Genomic DNA, 27,222 nt, shown 5'->3' with positions numbered 1-27,222 from the left:
TGGCAAACTTCTGTGAGCTTACAGGGCCAGCTGCTGACCCACATACCATTAGCACTGTGTGCCTTCTGCCCTTCCTTTTGGTATTGTTGTGGAAGGACATGGTGTGGCAGCTGGAGTGACATGATGGCCAGGCTCTGCTTAGGCCCAGGATGACCCAGTGGGAAGAGAGAGTCAGGGGGTCCTTGGATTGGAGGGTAGAGGGGAGGCATCTGGGATCTCCTGTTGTTGGGGGAAGATAAGCCGTGCTGGAGAGCCCAGGGGGAGGGAGAAGGAGCAGGCGGAAGAGGAAGAGGACTGACTGGAGCAACTGTCACAGGTCTGAGATGTGGACCTGGGCTTGCAGGACTTGGCTCCCACTGTCCCCTCCCTTCTGCCTGAGTGTCCAGGGACCTTGGCTCCTAGGGTACTGAGCTTGGGCTCTTGCCCAGCCGTTGCTGTCTTGTGACCCACTGGGCAGCTATGGCTGTGTCCATAGTGGGCTCTTTCTTGAAGAGGGAGATTTCTTGAAGAAGAGAATTACAAACCTACCAAGCAGCCTTGAGTTCAATCCTGGAGTCTGCAGCTCCAGTGCTTCCAACTGCCCAACTGATGCTCTAGAGACTTGCTAGTGCGGAGCCTGTGTACATGGTCCCCTTGCCGGGGTTATCTTGGTGGGTGGTGGTGTGCGCCTGCCTCCTCTGGCGAGGTGTGATCACTGCTGTCCTGAATCAGAGTGGCTCCGATCACCTGCACAGCGCACAGACCTTTGTGATGGGCCACTCCACTCACCAGGAATGCGTGAGAGGAGAACAGGCCGATGAGGCTCTTGGGTAGTGTGGCTGCTCAGCATTACCCGGGAGCTCTTCAGTGGCATAGCTTTTCAGGAGCCACCCTTCTGCAGGACTCTCTAGCTGCCTCTAGTCACGCAAACTCCTGTAAGTCACCCCCAGAATTCTCTGGTTCGTCAAACTTGCTTAGAATCCTTTTCTTTTTTTCCAAGGTAGGGTCTTACTCTAGACCTGGCTGATCTGGAACTCACTCTGTAGTCCTGGGCTGGCCTCGAATTCACAGTGATCCTCCTACCTCAGCTTCCTGAGTGCTGGATTAAAGGTGTGTGCCACCATGTCCAGCTAGAATCCTTTTTTTTTGGTCTGCAGGTGCCCTTTCTATCTGGAGGGAATGGGCATTTCTTTATGCCTATCCAGGAAAAACCACGTAACAGATGGCGCCTGAATCCATACCAGCTACTGTTTCTCTTCTGCCTGCTGACCCCGCCTCCTTTGTGCAGTCCCGGGGTCCTCTCCTTGGCTCTGGAGCGTATCAGAGGAAGGCAAGCAGCAGCTGACCACTCTGCGGAGACTCCACATCCACACGTCGCAGATGTACTGCCCTGGTGGGGTTGGATAAAGCCCCGTGGTCATGGAGCCATGCATGTGAGGGCTCCCTCTTGTTCCTGGCACAGATGGGGGCTCGGGAAGTTTGAGACCTGCTGTGGTCACTGCTCATGGTCCTCCTCAGGTCAGTGCGGGAAGCAGGCTGTGTTGCCATGACTGTGGTTCTCAGCATGCTTTATATACAGGCCCCCTCTGAGGTCTTGTTGATCTAGATCCTCCAGCTGAGTCCAGAGCCAGTGCAGGAGCTGTGCAGGGCTGGCCAAGGGAAAAAGTACTCTCCATGTAGTGCCTGAGCTGGGTGCTTGTGGCCAAAAGCAGGCCCCACCTCTTCCTTGGCATGAGCCACCTGGGCCATAGTAGCCTGAGGGGGCCAAGTGGCTGTGGAATAGAGGGTTAAGTCCACAACACCTGGGTCACATGCTTAGGATCTGGAACATTCTACACTGTGAAGGCTTGGCAGCTATCCTATGATGTCAAGGGCTAGCTGCAAAGTCACAGTGCAGTAACTCCTTATCCCTAGGGGATCAGAGAACCCCACTAGCTCCATGGAAGGAACTTCTAAGTGAAGAAGATGTTGGACACCTGCTTTGTGTCTAGACCTGTGTGTGGCCCCTGGCCAACTCCTTATTTGTTTCTCTCCCAGCACAAACCAGAGTCTTCAACCACATGGGTATTGTATGTTATTGTCTATGCATCTCTGTATTCATATCCCAAACCTTTCTTCCAACTGAGTCCTATCCAATGTCCCAGATGGGCAGACCTGGCCTTCCTAGTGGCCATTCAGCCCTGGACACATGTCATAATCACTTGGGGAATTCAGGGATGCAGCCCTGCTGTGGGGTTCCTGGTCTCATTGATGGGGTCCTCTTGAATGAGCTTATTTCCAAAGACCCCACCCTCAGGTGGGCAGACCAAAGAACTAGGCACCACATACATAGCTAGCAGGTGCCTATTAGCTGTTTTTCCTGTTGCTGTGACTGAATGCTTGATAGATACCAATTAAAGGAATGATGAGTTTATTTTGGCTCACAGTTTGAGGGCACAGTACATCATGGTCAGGAAGACACAGTGGCGGGCACTTGAGGTGGCTGGTCACTGCATTTGCAGTCAGGAAGCAGACATCAGGGAAAGCTGGCACTCTGTTAGTGTCTTCCTTTTTCTGTAGCCTATGGCATGGTGCCACCCACATGGGGGGGGGCGGATCTTTCCTCCTCAGTGAACTCTCTGGAAACACTCTGATAGAGACACACCCGGAGGTGTGGCTCCCAGGAGATTCCAGATGCAGACAAGATGACACTGAAGAATAGTCTTCCCGCTTGAAGCCCTGTTTCTAACGATACTGTGGAGCCTGTGACCGGATGCCCAGGTGCACAGCTTGTGGCTTTGCTTAGAGGTCAGGCCCACCTCGTCGCCACAGTTCATACCCTCCCTCCGTCCCTGGCTGTCTGCTCAGTAAGGAGCCTGGAATTCATCGTGCAGCACGTGGCCTGGTGCTCCAAGGGGATCTGATCATTCTTGTTTTCCTTTTAGCGTCACTGCAGTCCTCCCCTCAGAGGGAAATGAATCTCCTCACAGTCCATCTGTGTTTGGCCCTGGCCGGTGGGGCCCTCAAAGAGCTCTCTGTGCGCTCTGCAGATGACTGGCTGGAGCCTGGCCCTGTGCTGTAGTGGGTGAGGCCAGGGGACAGCAGAGGAAGGTGAACATGTGGCGGTGGAATCTGGCCCCAGGGACGCCTCAGCAGATGTTCCAGGCCAATGCAACATGACCCAAAAGGAAGAGGGTAGATTTCTAGATGTCCCTGGGGGCTCACAGTTACCAGAGGACACATGTGCTCATGAGGCAGCTTTCCACAAACTTGCAGGGACCTTCCACCGAGTACACGTGTGTGCTCACAGGGAAAGTACACTTGTGCACACGAGGACTTCCCTGTGGCTGTGAACCAGGTCTTTAATCAACGCCAGACTGAGGTTAGAAAAGGCAGAAGAAAAGCCTGTTTCTCCGAGAGCCTCTCCTGCCCCACGCTGCCACCTCAGTCTTCTTGTTCCTGCAGGCAGACTGATCCTACGGTGGGCCACGAATGTCCTGACCTGCTGTGGCAGCAGAAGCTAATGATGCCTGCCTCTCGTGGGGTCACCCTCTCCGAGTTCTCCTGGTCCTTCCCACGTGGATCCCATGGCCTTGTGGGGCCTTAAGAGCAGCTGTGTAAGCTGAGTGTGGGAGGAAGATGAGAACACTCACGCCCCACCCGGCCAAGGAAGGAACACAGCTCCCCCCCCCACCCAGGTCAGGACGTGGCTCCAGCCCAAGGACTGCTCAGAGATGGTTTCAGGCACAGCACCCACGTTCAGGAGCTCACAGTCATCCTAAACAGTATCTTTGGGAACTCCTCTGATGGTAGGTGCTGCACTGGCAGCCAGTTCAAGACCCCACTGCCTGGGGGGAAGAATGCAGCCCTAGCTGGATGGGGGGGTGGTGGTTGGACCAAGCCTGGGGGAGAGCCATGGCCCTGGGCATCTCTGTCTTGTCTTGGACATGGTGTGGGGCTGAAGGAGATGGCTTCTGGGCCTACCAGACCAGGAAAGGAAGCTGGGGCCTCCTGAGTTGGGCCTTCAGGAATCATAAGCACCTAGAGTCTCAGGGGAAGTGTGATCTAGCCAGATATGAAGAGCTTCAACATGTATGACAGAAAAGCCTCAGGGGCAACACACTGGGGTTCCAATTCCATGACACCCGGGAAAGGCAGAACTACGGAGGCCAAACATCAAGAGTCAGCATGGGTAGGCTGGAGAGATGGCTTAGTGGTTAAGGTGCTTTCCTGCAAAGCCAAGGACCCAGGTTTGATTCCCTAGTACCCATGTAAAGCCAGACGTACAAGGTGGCACATGTATCTGAAGTTTGTTTGCAGTAGCTAGAGGCCCTGGTGTGACCATTCTCTCACTCTCTCTCTCTCTACCTGCCTCCTCCTTCTCTCCCTCTCAAATAAAATAAATTATTTATATAAAAAGAGTCAGCATGGAATCCCAGCACTCGGGAGGCAGAGGTAGGAAGATTGCCATGAGTTCAAGGTCACCCTGAGATGACAGAGTTAATTCCAGGTCAGCCTGGACCAGAGTGAGACCCTATGTCAAAAAACCAAAAAAAAAAAAAGAGTCAGCATGGGAAATTAACAGGTGGAGCATGGAGGATCCTTGGCAGTGAACCCTCTGTGTGACAGTGATGGTGAATGAACATCTTGTCCAAAGCTACGGGACATCAAGGCAGCTGGGACACACAGTGGGACTCTGGTGAACAACACGTCCTTACTGTGCCATCACCCTGTCTGCCACCAGTGCAAGATGCTCAGAACAGGACTAGAGGAGTTGGGTGCAAGGGCACCCTCTATGACCTCTGTATAACTTATTTGTGAGCTCACTCACTCTAGGACAAGTGTGCCGATTAAAATATAAAACAGAGCTGAGCTGGACTTGTTCTGGAATGGAGAGCTGGTCAATAGGTAGCATCAGTCCGTTAAAGTCATCACTGTGGTAAAGATGTTGGTGAAAGTCAAACTTCCAGCTCACCACCAGCTCTCATTTAAAGCCATCCCTACTCTACCCTTCGAAGAGGCCTTGTAAGAAAAAGGGTGTGAGGAAGAAAGGGGTTCACAGAGCTAGGGGATGCCACAGGAGACAGAGCAAAACCCATCCCCACAATGCTGACTGTCCCAGCTGCCTTGAGGACGCCCTGTCCCTCAACCAGCTACGGGTGGGGCCACTGCTCCTCACGTCCAGCATTGCCCAGAACTTCCAGAGACAGACTGATTGCCTGGGTCTCTATGACCCTTCAGAGAAAGGTGTCCTCCAGGGCACAGTGACATGTCCACATAGGGAACTCATGCCAGGCTCACAGGATAGAAAACTACAGAAAGGGTTCTCTCACTGGGAACCATGCAAAATCCAAGAGAAAACACTGGCAAATTAGCCCCAGCAATGACCATGCTTCACTTACTCTTGGACCGTGAAACAGCAAAAAACACAATTTTCTAATGAACAGATCTAGTGGGGAAAACCAGTGACCCCACTCCTCATAGGGTAGACACTGGCCACATTCAACATTATTTGTGACTAAAAACAGAAAGGCTGATGATGCTGGACTGTAATCTCAGCTACTTGAGGGGCAGGGGAGGGTGGTCACAAATTCAAGTCCTGCCTGGGCAATTTAGTGAGACAAATTTAGTGTGTCAAAATAAACAGCAGAATGAGAGCTGGGTAGGCTGGTGCCTACCTGTAATCCCAGCACTTCGGCGGCAGAGGCAGGAAGAGCACTGAAAGTTCCTGGCCAGCCAGGGCTAAGCAGCGAGACCCTGTCTCAAACAAGCCAAGTACTGAGCGGGCCAGGGATATAGCACAGTGGCAGGACGCTGATCTGGTAAGCACAAGGCCCTGCATTCCACCCCTAGCACTGCAAATGATGAAACACACAAGACAATGGCTCCTACTAAGAGAACCCAATGCAGATGTTTACAAAAACACCTTGCAGTGTGACTGTGAGAGGTGGTGCTGCAGACATGGACAGGGATATGGGAGGAGAGTCAGCAGCTCGAGAACTCAGTGACACCAAGGGACTTCCAGATGGTAGTCACCAAGAAGAGGCAATACCATGCTTCAAACACATATGGCAAAGAGGAAGAAACTTTAGGCGAAAGATGCCTGTCAATAATAGCTCAGAAGACAGCCCATGTCTAGAAACTCATCTGTATGGACACAACAGGACCAGTCCTTCAGAACCTAGAATTATGTCTGTGTGTAAAAGGAAGCTTCTAGAACTTTTTTTTAGGGTTAGAGCTCACAACACAGGGAGTATCTGTACTGAGCCATGGTGAGCTGATCCACCTGCACAGAACCCAAGCTGCCCTGCTCTGCAGGTGCTCCCTGGAAGCAGCCAGATTCCACCACGGGTCTGAGGAAGTCAGGAAGGAGGCCCTGCATCCAGCCCAGGATGGTGTTCCCGCAGGGGTGAGGCAGGCTGGGGTCTTCTGTGGCCACGTAGAGACCCCAGGTGGCGAGGCCCTGGTGCAGCCTACCTGGAATAGGATCTGTAGCACCCCATGGAGGATGCACATTCGGCGCCCAAGAAACAGGAAGAAGGGCACGAGGAGCTCTATGAAGTGGTTGCTCAGAGTTTCAAAACGATGGAACCACCAGGGCGACCTGTGCAGGAAATAGGCCAGCGGATTGGGCACCGGCTGAGTCTGTGGAGACAAGAGGACCCTGTGAGTCACTGATCCAGGTAGGAGTCCCGCCCCAACTGTGCAGGGACCACCCACTCCCCAGTTCTGAGTAGCCAGCCTGGCCAGTCAGGAGGCTAGAGGACACTTCTGGGGTCTTTAAGGTCATTTTTTGTTTTATATTTTTTATTTATAAGAGAGAGAGAATGGGTGTACCAGGGCTTCTAGCCACTGTAAATGAACTCCAGACACATGCACCACCTTGTGCATCTGGCTTACATGGGAACTGTGGAATCAAACCTGGGTCCTTAGGCTTCATAGGCAAGTGCCTTAACTGCTAAGCCATCTCTCCAGCCAAAGGGTCACTTTTTTTGTTGTTGTTTTTAGAGGTTGGGTTTCACTTTAGCTCAGGCTGACCTGGAATTCACTATGTAGTCTCAGGGTGACCTCGAACTCATGGCTATTCTCCTACCTCTACCTCCCAAGTGATGGGATTAAAGGTGTGCACCACCATGCTCGGCAAAAGGCCATTTTTTTTAAAAAATATTTTTTCAAGATCATTCACCTTGACCAAGTAGGCTTTATCCCAGAGATGCAGGGATGGTTCAATATGCGCAAATATATAAATGTAATACATTATATAAACGGGTTGAAGGACAAAATTACATAGTCATCTCATTGGACGCAGAGAAAGCACTTGACAAAATCCAACATCCCTTCATGATAAAAGTCCTACAGAGACTGGGAATAGAAGGGACATATCTCAACATAATAAAAGCTATTTATGACAAGCCTACAGCCAACATATTACTAAGTGGGGAAAAACTGGAAGCTTTTCCACTAAAATCAGGAACAAGACAAGGGTGTCCACTGTCCCCACTTTTATTTAATATAGTTTTGGAAGTCTTAGCCATAGCAATAAGGCAAGAGACACGCCTAAAAGGGATACAAATTAGAAAGGAAGAGATCAAGTTATCATTATTTGCAGATGACATGATTCTATACATAAAGGACCCTAAAGACTCTACTGGCAAACTGTTAGAGCTGATCAAAACCTACAGCCATGTAGCAGGATATAAAATAAATACACAGAAATCAGTAGCCTTCATATATGCTAACAACAAACACACAGAGTATGAAATCAGAAAATCACTCCCATTCACAATTGCATCAAAAAAAAAAAATAAAGTACCCTTGGAATAAACCTAATGAAGGAAGTAAAGAATCTCTACAATGAGAACTTTAAAACACTCAAGCGAGAAATTGCAGAAGACTCTAGAAAGTGGAGAAACATCCCCTGTTCCTGGATTGGAAGAATCAATATTGTGAAAATGGCAATCTTACCTAAAGCAATCTACATATTTAATGCAATCCCTATCAAAATTCCAAGGACATTCTTCATGGAAATAGAAAAAACAATCCAAAAATTCATTTGGAATCACAAAAAACCTCGAATATCTAAAATAATACTGAGCAACAAAAATAAGGCTGGTGGTAGCACCATACCTGATTTTAACCTATACTACAAAGCCATAGTAACAAAAACAGCATGGTACTGGCACAAAAACAGACATGTAGATCAGTGGAACAGAATAGAGGACCCAGATGTAAGCCCAAGTAGCTATAGCCACCTGGTATTCAGTAAAAATGCCCAAAATACTCATTGGAGAAGAGACAGCCTCTTCAGCAAATGGTGTTGGGAAAACTGGATATATATCTGCAGAAGGATGAAAAAAGATTCTTCTCTCTCGCCATGCACAAGAATTAAGCCCAAATGGATTAAAGACCTTAACATCAGACCTGAAACTCTGAAACTGCTAGAGGAAAAAATAGGGGAAACCCTCCAACATATTGGTCTTGGCAAAGACTTTCTGAATATAACCCCAATTGCTCAGGCAATAAAACCACAGATTAATCACTGGGACCTCATGAAATTACAAAGATTTTGCACTGCAAAGGACACAGTGAAAAAAGCAAAGAGGCAACCTACAGAATGGGAAAAAAGCTTCTTCAGCTATATATCTGATAGAGGATTAATATCTAGGATATACAAAGAACTCAAAAAGCTAAATAATAAGGAATCAAACAAGCCAATCAAAAAATGGGCTATGGAGCTAAATAGAGCATTCTCAAAGGAAGAAATACGAATGGCATATAAGCATCTAAAAAAAATGTTCTATGTCACTAGCCATCAGGGAAATGCAGATTAAAACTACATTGAGATACCATCTCACTCCTGTCAGATTGGCCACCATCATGAAAACAAATGATCATAAATGTTGACGGGGATGTGGAAAAAGAGGAACCCTTCTACACTGCTGGTGGGAATGCAATCTGGTCCAGCCATTGTGGAAATCAGTGTGGAGGTTCCTAAAACAGCTAAAGATTGATCTACCATATGACCCAGCTATAGCACTCCTAGGCATATATCCAAAGGACTCATCTCATTTCCTTAGAAGTACATGCTGAACCGTGTTTATTGCTGCTCAATTTGTAATAGCTGGGAAATGGAACCAGCCTAGATGTCCCTCAACTGATGAGTGGATAAAGAAGATGTGGCACATTTATACAATGGAGTTCTACTCAGCAGTAAAGAAAAGTGAAGTTATGAAATTTGCAGAAAAATGGATGGACCTGGAAAGGATTATACTAAGTGAGGTAACCCAGGCCCAGAAAGCCAAGCGCCACATGTTCTCCCTCATATGTGGATCCTAGCTACAGATGATTGGGCTTCTGCGTGAGAAGGAAAATACTCAGTAGCAGAGGCCAGTAAGTTAAAAAGGAGATACAAATGGAAGAGAAAGGAAGGGAGGAGGGTACTTAATAGGTTGATATTGTATATATGTAAGTACAATGATTGAGATGAGGAGGTAATATGATGGAGAATGGAATTTCAAAGGGGAAAGTGTGTGTGGGGGGGAGGGAGGGAATTACCATGGGATATATTTTTATAATCATGGAAAATGTTAATAAAAATTAAAAAAAAGAAAAAAATATATTTTTTGTTTATTTAAAATCAAAAGACAGTGAGTGAGAAGGCATGAGAGAGAGAGAGAGAGAGAGAGAGAGAGAGAGAGAGAGAGAGAGAGGGAGAGAGGGAGGGAGAGAATGGGCGCACCAGGGCCTCCAGCCACTACAAGTGAACTCCAGATGTGTGTGCCCCCTTGTGCATCTGGCTAACTTGGGTCCTGGGGAATCGAGCCTCAAACTGGGGTCCTTAGGCTTCACAGGCAAGCACTTAACCACTAAGCCATCTCTCCAGCCCCCCCCTCCTTTTTTTAGTTTTTCGAGGTAGGGTCTCGTTGTATCCCAGGCTGCCCTCAAGCTCACAGTGATCCTCCTACCTCCGCCTTCTAAGTGCTGGTATTAAAGGTGTGCACCACCACTCCTGGCTTTTTCTTTGTTTTAAACCCTCACCACCTACAGGCAAAGTTGTGTATTACAGTGGGAGGAGAAATGAATTTACATCACTTGCAACAAGATCAAGACTGTAAGAGACCCTGAAAGGTTTGCTCTCTGCTGAGCACTGTTGGAACTGGGTGGCGGCTGCTCAGGGCACCCCTGCCAGGGCCAGTGTGGTGGGTTGATTCAGGTGTCCCCTATAAACTTATGTGTTCTGAATGCTAGGTTCCCAGCTGATGGAGATTTGGAAATTAACGCTTCCTAGAGGCAGTGTATTGTTGGGGGCGGGCTTATGGGTGTTAAAGCCAGTTTCCCCTTGCCAGTGGTTGGCATACTCTCCTGTTGCTATTGTCCACCTGATGTTGGCCAGGGGGTGATGTCCACCCTCTGCTCATGCCATCATTTTCCCCTGATATCATGGAGCTTCCCCCTTGAGCCTGTAAGCCAAAATAAACCTCTTTTGTCCCATAAACTGCTCTGGGTTGGGTGATTTCTACCAACAATGTGAACCTGACTGCAACAGTAAAGTGGTACCAAGGAGTGGGATTGCTGCTAGACAGCTGACTCTGTGGCTTTGGCTTTTTGGAGCTGGTCTTCAAGAGGAACATGGAAGGATTTGAAATCTTGGCCTAAGAGATGCCTTGCAGTGCTGTAAGTACAGCTTGATGGACTATTCTGGTCAGAGTAGAAACACCTGAATGCAGTAAGAACTATGGGCTGTGAGGTTTGGCTTATGAGGGGGAGAAAGAGCTTTGCTTGGACTGGGCTAGCAGTTTGTATGAGAAGCTTGCTGTTATGCCTGTGTCCTGAGAAGTTGTGCAGGGTTGCTTTGCATAGAAATAAACTGGTGTGAGCAGGGGGATATGTCATAGAAAGAACTGTTTAGGCCAAAACTGCTGCCTGTTCAGCTGCAATTGAGAGATTACAACCTTTGAGATTGGACCAGCTGACCTGCACTGGGGCAACAAGAAGAATGTAGACTCTTTTGAAGGGGCCTGAGTGCTCAAGAAGTGTCCTGTTCTTCAAAATCTGTTTTACTCCCCCCTGGATTAACAAATTGGCACCCTACATGGTACTGTGGAGTATAAAAAATGCAGGAAAGAGAGGATCATTGAGTTTGCTCCACGGACTTGTGTTTTGGAAATGGCCATGGGCAGTGTGAAGCAGGTTTGCTGGATGTCTGCATGGAGACCTGATGGAGCCGAGAGGATGAACCGTGGATTGCAGTGGAGACCCAAGGGAGATGCCGGGACCACAAAATCGTTGCCAAAGAGAGCTGCTGGCCCTTGTGAAGTTTTTCAAGACTGTGAGTAGCCTAGCTAGAGGGGTGGAATTGGAACTCCAGAGGCTTGTTGCTGGTTAGAATAACCAGACTTGGAGACTTTTCACTGACTAGAGTTGTTGGACTTGGAGCTACAGGGTTTGATGTTTGCCCTGGTTGTTTTAAATCTTGTATTGGTTGAATATTTCTTTGCTATGCCCAATGCCATCTTTTGCAGTGTGAAGGTTTATTCTGTGCCATTATGCTTTTTTTTTTTTTTTTGGTATTATGGCTCAGTTAAAAGACTTTGGATTATGGGGATGTTTGAACATCATTGGGATTGATTTAAAAACTATGAGGAGCCGGGCATGGGAGTAAGTAAGGAATCCATGTGGATACACAAAGGATGAAGATGCCTGTGTGGGGTCTGGATGGCAGTTATCTCAGGGGGACAGGTCATTACTGCACTCCCACCAGTCTGTGCAAAGAAAAGTCAGAAGAAGAGAAGAGACCAGCCCTCTATTTTGTCATTCCAAGGATTACATGTTTGGGATTCAGCAGGAAGGGAATGCCCATTCCCATCTAGAGATCTCCTTTCCCTTTTTCCTTTCTTCTTTCCCTCCTCTTCTTCCTCTTCCTTCCCCAACCCGCTCTTTCTGAAGCAGGGTCTTACTCTAGTGAGGCTGACCTGGAACTCACTCTGCAGCCCAGGCTGTCCTCAAACTCACGGAGATCCTCCTGCCCCAGCATACTGACTGCTGGGATTAAAGGTGTGGACCACCATATTCAGCTGAAGAATGAAGTTATTAAAAAAAAAAAAACAAACAAACGGGGGTTGGAGAGATGGCTTAGCAGTTAAGGCACTTGCCTGCAAAGCCAAAGGATGCTGGTTCAATTCCCCAGGACCCACGTAAGCTAGATGCACAAGATGGTGCATGTGTCTGGAGTTTGTTTGCAGTGGCTGGAGGCCCTGGCATGCCCATTCCTCTCTCTCTCTCTTTCTCTTTCTCTTTCTCTATCACTCGCAAATAAATAAAAATAAACAAAACCAAAATAGAAAAAAAAACTTGGGCTGGGAAGATGGCTCAATGGTTAAAGGCACTTGCTTGCAAAGCTTGCGGCCTGGTTTCAATTCCCAAGCCACTCACATAAGTCAGAAGCAAAAAGTGGCACAAGCTTCTGGTATTTTTTCGAAGTAGTAACACACACACACATGTGCACACGTTTAAAAGCAACAACCACCCCAAGCTCTGCAGGCTGATTTGATAACTGAAGACAGAGCCCACTGCTGGCTGGACACAAGCCACCCACATGCAGGTGCTACCCAGAGCTCCTGGGCAGCACATGCATGTTCAAGGCAGGTCCACGCTCTGAATTTCCAAGTTCTTGGTCTGATTTTGGGGTGACTAACCTCTTCCTTCATACCTGAGTGCTGCTTAGTGCTGAGGGGTGGGGGGAGACAACTTGTGCTGACAGCGAGACCTCAGCACAAACAGGCCCACTGTGCTCCAGGACAGACCAGGGGCCTATGTCCCATGACAACTGGCCCTTGGTGAGTAAGGTCCGAGATGGTAGATGCCTCTGGGCAGGGCAGGAGGTCAGGAAACTGCGCTGTGGGTGCCTCCACAGAGAATGAAGTATAATAAAGACGGTGACTGGGGTGACCCAAACACTTGAAATGGACAATGTCACATGGCTCCTCTGTGGTGCTGGCCACCCTGGATGGTGGCTACCAGCAGGCGCTTCTATGTGTGTACCCACTGGAGCACCCAAGAGGAGAGACTATGGACCTGCTCTGCAAGTCCCAGCTCACCACTGGACTCTTTCATCAGGTTTCATAAGGAAGGTTGCTCAGAGACAGGAAGGTCCCCCGCTTGGAGGAAAATAAGCCCACTATGAAGAAAGTCACTACCACGTAAGGAAGGTCACTCCACTGTAGCGGACCACCTTGCTGTGAAGATGGCCACCCTACCATGGAAACAGTCACCCTACTGTGAAAAAGGTCACCCCAGTATGAGGAAGGCCACCCCACTGAAAGGAAGGTCATTGTGCTGTGAGAAGACCACCTCCCTGTGAGGAAAGTTACCCCACAGACAGAGGGAGAGGGAAAGAGAGCCCTACTGCGAGGAAAGCCCCTTCCCTGTAAGGAAGCTCACCCCGTTATGAGGAAGGTCAGCGCCTGGCAGGGAAGGCCACATGGAGCAGTACCAACGCTCTTGATGGGTGTGGGGCTCTGGGGGCACCTGGCTGACCTGACTTGATGAGTGGTGGCTTCCCTCCCTGACATGGCAGCAGAGATGTGGCATGGTGGCACAAGGGTTCAGTGGCCGGAGGCCCTGGTGTACCAATTCTCTCTCTTCCTCTTGCTTGCTCTTGCTCCCTCTCATTAAAAAAAGGGGGGCTGGAGAGATGGCTTAGTGGTTAAGGCATTTGCCTATGAAGCCAAAGGACCCAGATGCACAAGATGGCACATGTGTCTGGAGTTTGTTTGTGGTGGCTGTGGTGGTTTGATGCAGGTGTCCCCCATAAACTTAGGTGTTCTGAATGCTAGGTTCCCAGCTGATGGAGATTTGGGAATTAATGCCTCCTGGAGGGAGTGTATCGTTGGGGGCGGGCTTATGGGTATTAAAGCCAGTTTCCCCTTGCCAGTGTTTGGCACACCCTCCTGTTGCTGTGGTCCATCTTCTGTTGGCCAGGGGGTGATGTCCACCCTCTGCTCATGCCATCGTTTTCCCCTGCCATCGTGGAGCTTCCCCTCGAGCCTGTAAGCCAAATAAACCTCTTTTTCCCAGAAGCTACTCTTGGTTGGGTGATTTCTACCAGCAATGCGAACCGGACTGCAACAGTGGCTAAAGGCCCTGGCATGCCCATTCTCTCTCTCTCCTATCTCTCTCTGCTTGCAAATAAATAAATAAAATTTTTAAAAAGGCTAGTCTGTTGGGCTTGCCTCACAAAGCCAAACAAAAAAGATGTGAACCTCAAACAAAAATAATAAAATGTAGCATATGGTTCATAGGATGTATAAAGATAAAAAGTGTGACAATAATAGCCAGGAGGAGAGAGTGGAAGAATATTGCTATAAAAATCTCTCAGCATGTTTGAAATTAGTTTCACTTGACAGTAAACTGGGATGGTCATCCATCTACTATGTACCTTATATCCGCATATCAATATATCAATAGCTCTCTGTTACCTGACTATCTACAGTATAAATTCTAAAACAGGGCTGGAGAGATGGCTTAGCACTTAAGGCACTTGCCTGCAAAGCCTAAAACCCCAGGTTTGATTCTCCAGGACCCATGTAAAGCCATAGGTACAAAGTGGCCTGTGAGTGTGGAGTTAATTTGCAGCAGCTGTAGGACCTGGTGTACCCATTCATATTCTCTCTCTCCTTCCAAATAAGCAAAAATAAATTCTAAATGATCCCAGAAACAAGTACTATGCAAAATCATTCAAATCAAGCAACAAGTTAAGTGAACAAAGAGTTATATTGAGTTACAGCAAATAAACTAAGGAGGAAGAGTCATGAAAATAGCTGATTAAGCCAAAAGAAGGCAGATAAAGATAAAAATCAACGAATGAAAGATGCATAAAGACCAGATGGTAAGAACAGAAAACAAACAGTAAGATGATGACAGACTGAAATATGTCTATCTCAGAGATTTCAGTTGAGGGGTGGAGAGATGGCTAAGCAGTGAAGGTGCTTGCCTGCACAGCCTAATGACTTGGGTTTGATTCCCCAGCACCCACATAAAGCCAGATGCACAAAGTGGCACATGCATCTGGAGTTTGTTTGCAGTGGCTGGAGGCCCTGGTGTGCCCATATTCATATTCTCTCTCTCCCCTTCTCCTAGAAAATAAATTTTAAAAAATTAAAAATAGTTCATAATGAAAAGCAGAATTTGTCAGGCTGGATACATAAGTCAGAAAGCAGCTCACAGGAGATGACTTTGGATGTGAGGGTAAGTGTGAGCTAAGAGCCACCACACATCTGTCACAAGGAGTGTGGAATGCAGGGCAGGACAAAGCAGGGACCAGAGTGAGGAGTAACATCAAGGACAACGGGTCCATTTCACAGTGGCATTCAGTGCACAAGCATTTACACCCCTAACAACAGGGCCCCAAAGCGCACAAAGCAGAAGTGAGCAGAACCACAAGGGGACGTAGACAAACACAGCGCTGGTCAGAGATGTCAATCACCCTCCCCTAGTCATTGCAAAGCCCAGCAGAAAGGAAACAGGAAGTGCACAGAGGAGCTGGGAAACCACCACCACCACCTTGTGACATTGTAGCACACAGGGCGCTTTCATGCTCGAGTGCAATGTCCAATAAGAAGGACCATATTCTGAGCCACAAAACCAAGTTTTAAAAGATGTCAGGCATGTAAAGCATTCTCTCCGACAGTTAAAGGAATTAAAATGAGAATCCAATAACAGAAAGATATCTGGAGAATTCCCGCATATTTGGAAACTCAATTACACACTTCTAGATTGACCTGCATTCCAGCGTATCCTACATCACTTAATTCTCACAGTCATTGGGGGGTCATCCATTACCAAGCTAAGACCAGGATCACAGACCCAGAAAGATACCCCGGGTGCTTCTGTCCCTGGCAGCAATGGCCTTGTGACCTTGCACCAGCCTGTGGCTTGTCCCTGAGCTGACCAGAGGATGGAAATCACTATAAGAGGCTACCCAGAGCTTCTGGGCTACCACTCCTGAGCCCTAGTCTGATAGTTTGTCTTTCCTGGTAACAAAGGGCATAGGCCTAACTCTGCAGCCAGTCCCCAAAATTACCTTGATGTTGCACCCTGGCCAAGCTGTGCTTGGGGCCCTGATACTTGTAGGCCTAGAACAGACATAAAACATTCCTGGGTTGGAAAGATGGGTCAATACTGCCTGAATTTGAGCATCTAGTACCCATGTTAAATAGCTGGGTGTGGCCATGCATGCCTGTAACCCCAGTTCTATAAGGAAGCAGAGTCCTAGAATTGCCAGAACTCATGAAAAAAACAGCAAGCTCTGGGCCCCATAAGAGACTGAAGTAAAAATGGGCAGAAGAGGGGCTGAAGAGATGGCTTAGAGGTTAAGGTGCTTAACTGCAAAGCCTAAGGAGTCAGGTTTGACTCTACAGAACCCACATCAGCCAGACGCACAAGGTGATGCGTGCTCACAAGGGTATGCACGTGCACAAGGTGGCGCACACGTCTGGAGTTCGACTGCAGTAGCTAGAGGCCCTGGTGCACCAATTCTCCTTCTCTTACTCTCCTTAAAAAATAAAATAAAGATGGGCAGAAAAGCGATGGAGCAGGACACCACATGTTCTGCTGTGGCCACGGCAGGCAAGCACATGGTGCTGTAGGCGAGTGTGTGGGGCACTGGAAGGGCACATATACATGCACACACAGCCCCCCCCCCACGCATGTGTGCAAAACAAAAACTTTTTTCTTCCTATGTCATCAATGAAAAGTCTGTTGGACAAGCACAAAATCAAAAGGCGCAGCTCTCGGGCCCCTGGACCCACTTCAGGCCTAGCTTCCATAAAGTTAACTTTTACAGCTTTCGTGGGTAACATCAACCTTTGTACAAATTATTCCCAGATCAGCAAACCCTTCAATCACAGGGCGTTCAGTGACCCTCATCCAATTACAGCCAAGACAGCTGGGAGCACGTGTCTCCCAGTCACAATTAGAAGCAGGATCTGGGGGCCAGAGGCCCCGTGTGGGATAGGTTCTGGATGCAAGAGGAAGAAAGGTGGTGTTGGACTTCATGGCGTGGAGTTTGGTGGGAGCAGCCCCGGCGATGAGCGGGAAAGGGGAGCATGAGGACCTCTTGCTGGGCCAGGCCATGCGTTCTAACACGAGGCCCTGCAGCTCCTGCTGGTGGAGCTGGGACACAAACAGCTTTGGTGCCCAGGGAGAACTCAGACACATGGAGTGGGATGTTCAGCCAGAGGCGTTAGCTCAAAAGGGTCCATCTCTGGGAGGCAGTCAGCAGCTCTGAGCCCCTGCAGTCCCTTGCAGAGCCCTGAAAGCCAGTACAGGACCTCCCTGGGGCGGGGGGGTGGTACAGAGAGTAGCAATGCCAGCTGTTGAGGCTGAGTGGTAGACGTTCTGGCAGTGCCTGGTGTCCAGGGCTGAGCCGGGATGGTGCTAAGGGGTTCTTGTGCATTTGCTCATAGCCCTCCACATGTGGCAGCTCCAGAACTAACCCTGAGTATAGCTACAGATGGAGGCTCTTGCATTTGGGGTGCCACGCGGCATGGATCAAATGCAGGGGGCGTCCTGACTCTGCCAAGGATGTCCCCCTGTGGGTCTATGGCACGAAGCCTGGTCCACGAGGTTAGTGGCCTCTCTCAGTCTCCAGGTGGGCATGGGCACTGGCCTTGGCGGCTGTTGGAGAGGAAGGGTTCTGAAGTTGGGCGGCAGTAGCAAACATACTGGATGTGGGGTGATCAGACAAGCTGAGGGTCCAGAGCCCTAACTCCCAGCAGAGCAGAAGCCCCTGTCCAGCAGACTCACACTGCAGAGAACTGGACACTTGAGTTCATGGGAGCTTTGTCTTGTGTCAGGAGGTTGAACTCCTTAGACAGGAGTTAAGAGAGGGTACTTTGGGCTTGGAGACCTGGGGCGCACACTCTCACCAACCTTGAGGCCTTGGAGGGTAGGCTTCCATGCCCTGGAAGGTGACAGGAGGAGATGGAGTGACAGTATGAAATTCTCCCCTAATCTCCCGAATTACACTTGTTCCCCAAAGAACATGAGAGTGACCTATGTCTTTTAAATTAAAAAAAAAAAAATTAGAAAGAATATTGGCATGTCAGGGCCTCAGCCACTGCAATTGAACTCCAGACTCTTGCGCCCACCTAGTGGGCACATGTGACCTTGTGCTTGCCTCATCTTTGTGTGTCTGGCTTACGTGGGATCTGGGGAGTTGAACATAGGTCCTTAGGCTTTGCAGGCAAGCACCTTAACTGCTAAGCCATCTCCCTAGCCTGATCTATGTCATTTTAAAAATATATTTTATTTATTTATTTGAGAGAGAAAGAGGCAGAGAGTGAGATATAAGAGGGAGAGGGAGAGAATAGGCACGCCAGGGCCTTCAGCCACTGTAAATGAACTCCAGATGCACACACTCCCTTGTGCATCTGGCTTATGTGGGTCCTGGGGAATCGAACTGGGGTCCTTTGGCTTTGCAGGCAAGCACCTTAACTGCTAAGCCACTCCTCTAGCCTCCCCCGCCACCTGTGTCTCTTGATGACAGAGCCCCACCTTTATGTCTTTCACAGCAGTGGCAGCAATGCTTAAGGGTAATGCACTACCACACAAAGCACTCACACATGTCACTTTTTTAACACAAGCTTCTAAGTGCCCTGAAGTGTAAAAACTTCATGATGTCACATTTTGAACTCTGGGCAGCCACAGCTTCTTTGAAAGAATATTAGGACAGAACTTGGGGCTTCACTCACCCATGGCCTTTGCCAGGTATAGAAAGCCCTAGAAATTAGATTTGCAACTGATGTCCTGAAGGTTTCAAGAGTGTGTGCCCTTTATTGATTGGTCTAAGTCCCATGAGGAGGTAGCAGTGGGGTTCAGAGACATACATATCCCTAAAAAGATTGCTCAGGTTAAGAGAAAATGGATCCAACATAGGAAGAGTAAGCCTGGCTGAACATGTGTACTGAAATGATCTGAACAGAGATCCTGGCTCCCCAGTAATACCCAAATGGTCGGTGTTGACTTGTAGGCATTCTGGATGCATGGGCTGTACAGGGAAGTATCTGAACAGCAAAAATATTCCATGAGGGCTGGAGAGATGGCTTAGCAGTTAAGACCTGCGAAGCCTAAGGACTCATGTTCAATTCTCCAGGTCCCCACATAGGTCAGGTGCACAAGGTGACACAAGTACACAAGGTTGCATATGCACACAGGTGGCACACGTGTCTGGAGTTCAACTGTAGTGGCTGGAGGCCCTGGCATGCCAATTCTCTCTCTGCTTCTTTCTCTCTCTGTCACTCTCAAATAAATAAATAAAAATAATTTTTTTTAAAAGGCCAGTTTGTTGGGATTGCCTCAAAAAAAAAAAATTCCATGTGAGGGGGTGCTCTCATTTCTGCCTCCTTTATACTGCAGCCCCTGACCCCAGCTCTGGCTGAGGACTGGCAGGCAGCACCCTCAGGCTAGTCTTCCCTGGCTGGTCAGGGAGAAGGTGTCTGCGACACACAGTGGCTCATGCCCACACCCAAATACCAGGTGCTCTCAGGAGGCAGCACTGTATTTGTGACCCGGGGCCACTGCTCCCCCCTTGGTGTTTTGAGATGGGGCACCTCTGCAGGAAATGAAGTCTCCCAATTCCAAGAGACAGAGGAGAAACTGGCAGCAATGCTAAGCAAAGCTACCTGAGGGCACAGGCCACATTCCTGGTTAGAGTAAGGGAAGAGCAGGGAAGGGCGCTTCGGTGCTCAGGCCACATGGCAGGCCATCCTCCGCAGGGAGACGTGTACAGCAAGAAGGCACATGCAGTGAGCGCTTGAGTGCATGTGTTCCAGTGTACACATGTACACACACACACACACACGGATAATACACACATGCACATGTGCGGGGCAAGAACATGCTACGCCGAGTCCTCTAGTTCTCAGACACAATCGTAGCACCCATGCTATGCTGTCAGGAGCTCTAAGCTGACCACAGTGGAGGTGACATCAGCTGCTCTCACCACGGGCTTGAAACTCTAAGGACAATGACTTCTTTTATGTGTGCCGAGGCTGTGGGGCTTCACCAATAATAGATGCTGGACGTGATTTATTTCTCTGGATTAAAGGTCAGCTCAGCAAGGCAGCAGTGCAGACTTCTATTACCCTGCTCACGCTACCCTGAAGTGGGACAAGGCAGGGGGGCAGGGGAACAGAGCGAGAGGGAGCGAGTGAACAAGCGAGTGAGCAAGTGAGCTGAGTGTGGTGGCGCACACCTTTAATTTTAGCACTTGGGTGACAGAGGTAGGAGGATCGATGTGACTTTGAGACCGTCCTGAGACTACATAGTGAATTCCAAGTCAGCCTGGGCTACAGCAAGCCCATCCTGAACAAAAAGAGAGCAGAGAGCACACATGAGGAGTTACACAGGTGCCACACTCACTAAAAGCCCACCCTAGCACAGACCTTCACGGGTGGCTATAGCTCTCGTCAGCCCACAGAACATTTCTGACAGCTCAGTGAGTCAAAAGACACCCATCCTGGGCTGGAGAGATGGCTTAGCGGTTAAGGCGTTTGCTTGCAAAGCCAAAGGACTTTGGTTTGATTCTTCAGGACCCACGTAAGCCAGATACACAAGGGGGCGCATGCATCTGGAATTCGTTTACAGTGGCTGAAGGCTCTAGCGCACCCATTCTCTCCTCTCTCTCTGATAAATAAGTAAATAATTTTTAAAAAGACACCCATCCTTATTAAGAGTTGTAGGAAAGTTGTAGGATGAAGGCTTTTTATGCAAGTAACATGCTCAACACTGGGAGACTCTAAAGCATGAATGTCACGAATGAAAATATTCCACAGTTGAAGAGTTTTGACCTGTCCACACCAGTCAAAGGTGACCGTGGAAGTGTGAGACTGCTACTCTGCACTCAATACTGCTCCGACAGAAACGAGGCTCTGGGGCACCTCAGTGAGGCATAGAGCTTCTGCGGTGACTTCATTTAGGTCTTCCTCTTCACTGTCTGTCACAGGCCATGGCATCTCATGCAGCATCACATCTGGGCAGGGCCCTGAGCTCCCTAAGGAGAGCCCTCGCACATGGTGCATCAGCAGTGGATAGAGTCAGTATGCTGGGCAAGGTTGGGACCCCTGAGACTGCATGAAGTCAGCAAAGCATGAGGGCCCTGCACATGGTGATCAGCAAACACGCAGGCACCTTGTGTGCATACATGTGCACACTACTTGAAGACAGAAATACACCATCCTCTCCCAAACCATGAAACACAAGGCCTTCAAAGTTACATAAAATACACCCCAGCCTCCTATAGACAGGCACCTGTGCCATCAAGCAGGAGATCACGTGGGCAGGTCTGTGGGCCTGGGCTTGGCCTCAAGATACCAAGATGCCTCGAGATGACAAACAGGCTCCTGACTTTAGAATTCCTTCAACTTTATGATGGCGTGAACACCATGGGCATTAAGTAGAAACCACACATTTCCCGGGCTGATATGCAGTAGGGTCCTCTCTCATGCTGAGCAGTGAGCCACAGCAAGGGACTGGCCTGCTATTCCCCCAGGAACCCTGTGCAGATTGTGGGGTACAGTTTTACATGCCACCAACAGGATGCAGCCCCATTATTGCTGAGCAGTGTCTGAACTTGGCCTTTGTCTAGATCTCTGGCTCAGAGACACCCCCCCCCCCCCACTGCCCAGAACACTGGCAGGGTGTGCGTGATGGACCACAATTAACCACACCAGAATTCATGCCAATGAGGCCACTCCCAGGACAGAGCGAGTCACAGAGATACCTGCCGTGTGGTGAGGAGCTTTCTGCCCCAACTCAGGGACAGTGCTGGAGCTGGACACGAGCACCAAAGCCAGTGAGCTGCTTAGCTGCCCGCACAGTGAAGCTGCTACAAACCCAGACTAGGAGGCTTGAACTTTGGGACCAATGATGTGCTGGAAATCAGGGGACGGTCCCGCGTGTTTTTTCTCTGGCCTTTCCCAAATGTGTCCTTCACAGTAAACAGAATTGTAAGCCAACTGTCCCTTGAGTTCTGAGCTGTTCCAAATCCAACCAGATGTGGCCCCAGAGGCTATGGGTCGCCTGGAACATGTTGCCTATGACAGGTGTGGGGCTGTCGCTGTGGGCCTAGAAAGGTTGTGAGACTCCCTCCCAATGCTCCAGGACAACAGCCCAACCAGCTCTTGAGTGTTAATCCCAGTCGCCTGGCCTGGCCCCCAGGGCACAGCTGTCCTGAAACCTGTCCCACATCCCTATAGGGCTATGGGACAGGAGGATCTGCCCTCCTGGCTTTGCCCTGAGGCCAACCTGGGCCTTCCCTTCCCAGTGTGCACTGTTGTCCAGGAGCCATGCATTACTAATAACACAAGTCCAGCTGGCACAAACAACTTAAATTCTAACTGGAGAGTTGACCTTATGCTAGGCCAAACACCAACCACAGAGCCCAAAAAAATGCAAGCTGCGCAGTGAGCCAAGGCCTACTGGGGGTGCCTGTCCCATCCTGCCTCAAGAGCTTTCCCACCTAACTCTAGCTGGGTCTGTTCCAGGGTCAGTCACGACTAGCTCTGGCCTTAGGTGCCAGCAGTCCCTTCCTTAATGCCGAGCCAGGATGGATGCCCTCTGTCCGTCCTCAGGGAACCCTGTGCTGTGCTGGGCCAACCCTGACTCTGTGCCCTCTGTAGTCAGTTGGCAGTCCTCACCGAGTTAGACTTGAACTTGTAACATCTCCCAGTGTCTCTGGGCTGTCTGCTGCTGTAGATCGTCTGGGTTGGAACCCAAGAGCAGTACTTTTCCCCACCAGGCCTTCCACCCAAAGCAGCTGGTAAGCCTAACAGCCTGCACGACCTGCCTGCGTGGAGTTTCCATGGACATGAGGGAGCGTGGACCAGGAAGAGAGGCTGAGGAAGGGGCGGAAAGGTCATGAGATGTTTCAGGACTTTTACGCAGGCCCAGGTTTACGGTGGGATGTGTACTCCGGGACATGTGGATGACAGCCAAATGTAATGTGGTCTTTCTACAGAGTAGACTCCATGTTGCTTTGTTTATTTGTTTTTCAAGGTAGGGTCTTGCTTTAGCCCAGGCTGACCTGGAGTTCACTATGTAGTTTCAGGGTGGCCTCGAACTCACTGTGATCCTTCTACCTCTGCCTCCCAAGTGCTAGGATTAAAGGTGTGTGCCATCACACCCAGCAGGGGCAGGGTTTCTGGGGGAGATCTGAGAGGATGATGGTGGGGCATTGGGTGTGAGGCTCTGAAGACCTTAAAATGTAAAGTCAAGATGTCCTGGTTAGTCACCAGAATAGATGGCAGGTCCCATCAGCTGACTGACAGGGTGACCTCACCTTGGAGCACACGAGAGGCATAACTACATGAGGCAGTATCCTTGGTGGCTAGGGACATACTGTGCCCAGACTCAAGACTAAGAAATGACAGAGACAGCAAGACTGGCACCCAAGCCTGCATAGCAGATACACAACTCCCGTCTCTAGGCCACAGCCAGTGGGCAGTAGGAAGGGTGAGGAGGAGTGTGAAACATTGACTAGGGATTCCAGAACTCGTGGCCCAGGGTGCTGGACAGATGGACATCACAACAATGTCACTAACCATTGGATTTATTTGCAGGATAAAGCCATTATTGTCCCTACCTCTAACATAAACACCTGGCAGGGGCACATAACTTGGGCCAAGGGCCCATGTCTGAGGTCCTAGCTAAGTCTTACAATGACACCTTTGGAAACCCAAGTTAGCAGTACGGAGCATCTGCAGGCAAGGCCTGGGCAGGACAGGGAAAATGAGTGCCCATTAGAAGTTGAGGCTAAATATCCATCTGTTCATTGGCAGGTGGGAGATTCTGCGAGCTGCCTGGTAACCTGGCCCTGCCCCACAAGAGGGAGGGAGCATCAGCTACCTAACTGACATGAGGTTGCAGGACGGCCAGCACTATGCTTACTTCATAGTGGAAATCCATGCAGGTGAGGTCTAACCAGCACTTGTCCCCACGGATCTTGATCAGGCCCTGCAGAAGTGAGACAGAGGACAGTGTTAGTCATGGGCTGGAGGTCGAAGGGTGTTACAGTCAGGTTCGTATTGCTGGTAGAAATCACCCAGCCCAGAGAAGCTTGTGGGAAAAAAAAAGTGGTTTATTTTGCCTTACAGGCTTGAGGGGGAAGCTCCATGATGGCAGGGGAAAACGATGGCATGAGCAGAGGGTGGACATCACTCCCTGGCCAACAGCAGGTGGATAACAGCAACAGGAGAGTGTGCCAAACACTGGCATGGGGAAACTGGTTATAACATCCATTAGCCTGCCCCCAACAATATACCACCTCCAGGAGGCTTCAATTTCCAATTGCCATCAGCTGGGAACCTAGCATTCAGAACACCTAAGTTTATGGGGGACACCTGAATCAAACCACCACATTCTGCCCCTGGACCCCCATAAACTATTAACCATCCATGAGGTAAAATGCAATGCATTCATCTAACTTTAAAAGTCCCCATAGTTTTTATCAATCCTAATGATGTTCAAACATCCCCTAGTCCAAGATCTTTTCACTGAGCCATAATAACCAAGAAAATCCACCCCCCAAACCTCTAATGGCACAGAATAGACATTTATGCTGCAAAAGTTGGCATTGGGCATAGCAAAGAAATATTCAGCCAATACAACATTTAAAACAATTAAGGCAAATACCAAACTCTCTGGCATTCTAATTCCACCCCTCAAGCTAGGCTACTCATAGTCCTGGAAAACTTCATCTGGGCCAGCAGCTCTTCTTGACAGCCATCTGACGGTCCCGGCATCTCCACTGGGTCTCCACTGTAATCCACATCCTCAAGGCCCCGTGGAGTCTCCATGCAGGCAACCAGCAAACCTGCTTCCCACTGCCCATGGCCATTTCCAAAACACAAGACTGTGTTGCAAACTCAATGACCCTCTCTTTCCTGCATTTCCTATACTCCACAATACCAAGTAGGGTGCCAATTTGTTAATCCAGGGGGGAATAAAGCAGACTTTGAAGAACAGGACACTCCTTGAGTACTCAGGCCCCTTCAAAAGAGTTTACATTCTTCCTGTTGCCCCAGGGCAGGTCAGCTGGCCCAGTCTCAAAGGTTATAATCTCTCAGTTGCAGCTGAATGGGCAGCAATTCACCCAAAGTTTATTTATTTATTTACTTGTTTTTTCTGTGCCATATCCCTCTGCTCACACCAGTTCATTTCTATGCAAAGCAACCCTGCACAACTGCTCAGGACACAGGCATAACAGCAAGGTTTTCATATAAACTGCCTCTAGCCCAGTGCAGGCAAAGCTCTTTCTCACCCTCATAAGCCAAACCTCATAGTCCATAGTTCTTACTTCACTCAGGCCTTTCAACTCTGACCAGAACAGTCCATCAAGCTGTACTTATAGCACTGCAAGGTGTCTCTAAGACCAAGATTTCAAATCCTTCCACATTCCTCTTGAAAATCAGCTCCAAAAGGCCAAAGCCACAGAGTCAGCTATCTAGCAGCAATCCCACTCCTCGGTACCACTTTACTGTTGCAGTCAGGTTCACATTGTTGGTAGAAATCACCCAATGCAGAGCAGTTTGTGGGAAAAAAGAGGTTTTATTTTGGCTTACAGGCTAAAGGGGGAAGCTCCATGATATCAGGGAAAAATGATGGCATGAGCAGAGGGTGGGCATCATCGCCTGGCCAACATCAGGTGGACAATAGCAACAGGAGAGTGTGCCAAACAATGGCATGGGAAAACTTGTTACAACACCTACAAGCCTGCCCCCAACAATACACTGCCTCCAGAAGGCTTTATTTTCCAACTGCCATCAACTGGGGAACCTAGCATCCAGAACACCTAAGTTTATGGGGGTCACCTAACTCAAACCACCACACAGTGCAAAGACCTGAACAAGAACTTCTAAAGATGAAGAGATCAGTCCCCGAAGGCCAGGTTTGCTGCTGCAAGGAACTGGGGGAAGGGTCTACTTCCTGCATGAGCTATCCTGAGAGGTAAAATCCGAACACAGCATCATAAAAGGAACACAGGCCTCTCCTGATGACTAGGAGTCAACAGACTCAGACTCACATTATGGCACGAACAGCTTAAGTGCTTTTGGGTGTGTGTTGGGGATCAAACCCAGGGCCTTCCTGGGTGTGGGGGTGCACGCCTTTAATCCCAGTACTCAGGAGGCAGAGGTGGGAGGATCATTGTGAGCTTGAGGCTAGTTAGAGACTACACAGTGAATTCCAGGTCAACTTGGGCTAAAGTGAGACTCTACCTCGAAAAACAAAACAAAAACCCACCCAGGGTATAAGTACGCCTGTGTATAAACACCGAGATGCCTCCCTGGCCTATTTTCTTCCTGTTTATTTATTTATTAGAGATAGAGGAAGAGAGGAGGAGGAGGCGGGAAAGAGAGAGGGAGAGAGAGAGAGAATGGGCTCGCCAGGGCCTTCAGCTGCTGCAAATGAACTCCAGACACATGCGCACCTTTGTGCATCTGGCTTACATGGGTTCTGGGGAGTTGAACCTGGGTCCTTTGGCTTTGAAGGCAAACACCTTAACCACTAAGTCATCTCTCCAGCCCCTTGGTGCTTGCCTGCAAAGCCTAAAGACCCATGTTTTACTCTCCAGATCCCATGTTAGCCAGATGCACAAAGGTGAGGCAAGCGTAAGGTTGAATATGCCCACTAGATGGCACCAGCATCTGGAGTTCAATTGCAATGGCTGAGGCCCCAGCATGCCAATTCCCTCTCCTATGCATGTGTGCTCTAAAATAATAATTTTTTAAAAAAAGAGCTGGAGAAATGGCTTAGTGGTTAAGGCATTTGCCTACAAAGCCAAAAGCCCCAGGTTCGACTCCCCAGTACCCACATAAGCCAGATGCACAAGGGGGCACATGCATCTGGAGTTTGTTAGTAGTGGCTAGAGGCCCTGGCACACTCATTCTCTCTTTCTCTCCCTCCCCTTGCCTACTTCTCACTCTCTCAAATAAACAAAGAAAAATAAAATATTTTTAAAAAGTATTTTAGGGCTAGAGAAATGGCTTACTGGTTAAGGCATTTGCCTGCAAAGTCAAAGGACAGAGGGTTCAATTCCCCAGGATCCACATAAGCTAGATGTACAAGGTGGCCCCCATGTGTCTGGAGTTCCTTTGCAGTGGCTAGAGGCCCTGGCATGACCATTCTCCCTTAAATAAATAAATGAAGGCCAGGCGTGGTGGTGAATGCCTTTAATCCCAGCATTTGGGAGGCAGAGATAGGAGGATC

At 49.1% G+C, this 27,222-nt stretch overlaps 1 protein-coding gene across 2 annotated transcripts in view; it reads right to left on the bottom strand.

The window, feature by feature from the left end:
- Lmf1 (lipase maturation factor 1) overlaps window positions 1–27,222 on the bottom strand; it is a 103,502-nt gene that overhangs the window by 6,343 nt on the left and 69,937 nt on the right. For both annotated transcript variants that reach the window (XM_004651971.2, XM_045130063.1), the window contains 2 exons: window positions 23,905–23,970; window positions 6,436–6,603 (listed from right to left, as the gene is read on the bottom strand). In XM_004651971.2, coding sequence (XP_004652028.2) covers window positions 6,436–6,603; window positions 23,905–23,970 — 234 coding nt within the window. The remainder of the gene's footprint in view (window positions 1–6,435; window positions 6,604–23,904; window positions 23,971–27,222) is intronic.

The sequence above is a fragment of the Jaculus jaculus genome, chromosome 11 (assembly GCF_020740685.1).
Source record: "Jaculus jaculus isolate mJacJac1 chromosome 11, mJacJac1.mat.Y.cur, whole genome shotgun sequence".
Taxonomy (NCBI): domain Eukaryota; kingdom Metazoa; phylum Chordata; class Mammalia; order Rodentia; family Dipodidae; genus Jaculus; species Jaculus jaculus.
Note: the sequence above shows the minus strand (reverse complement) of the source record. Positions and strands in the feature narration are given on the sequence as shown.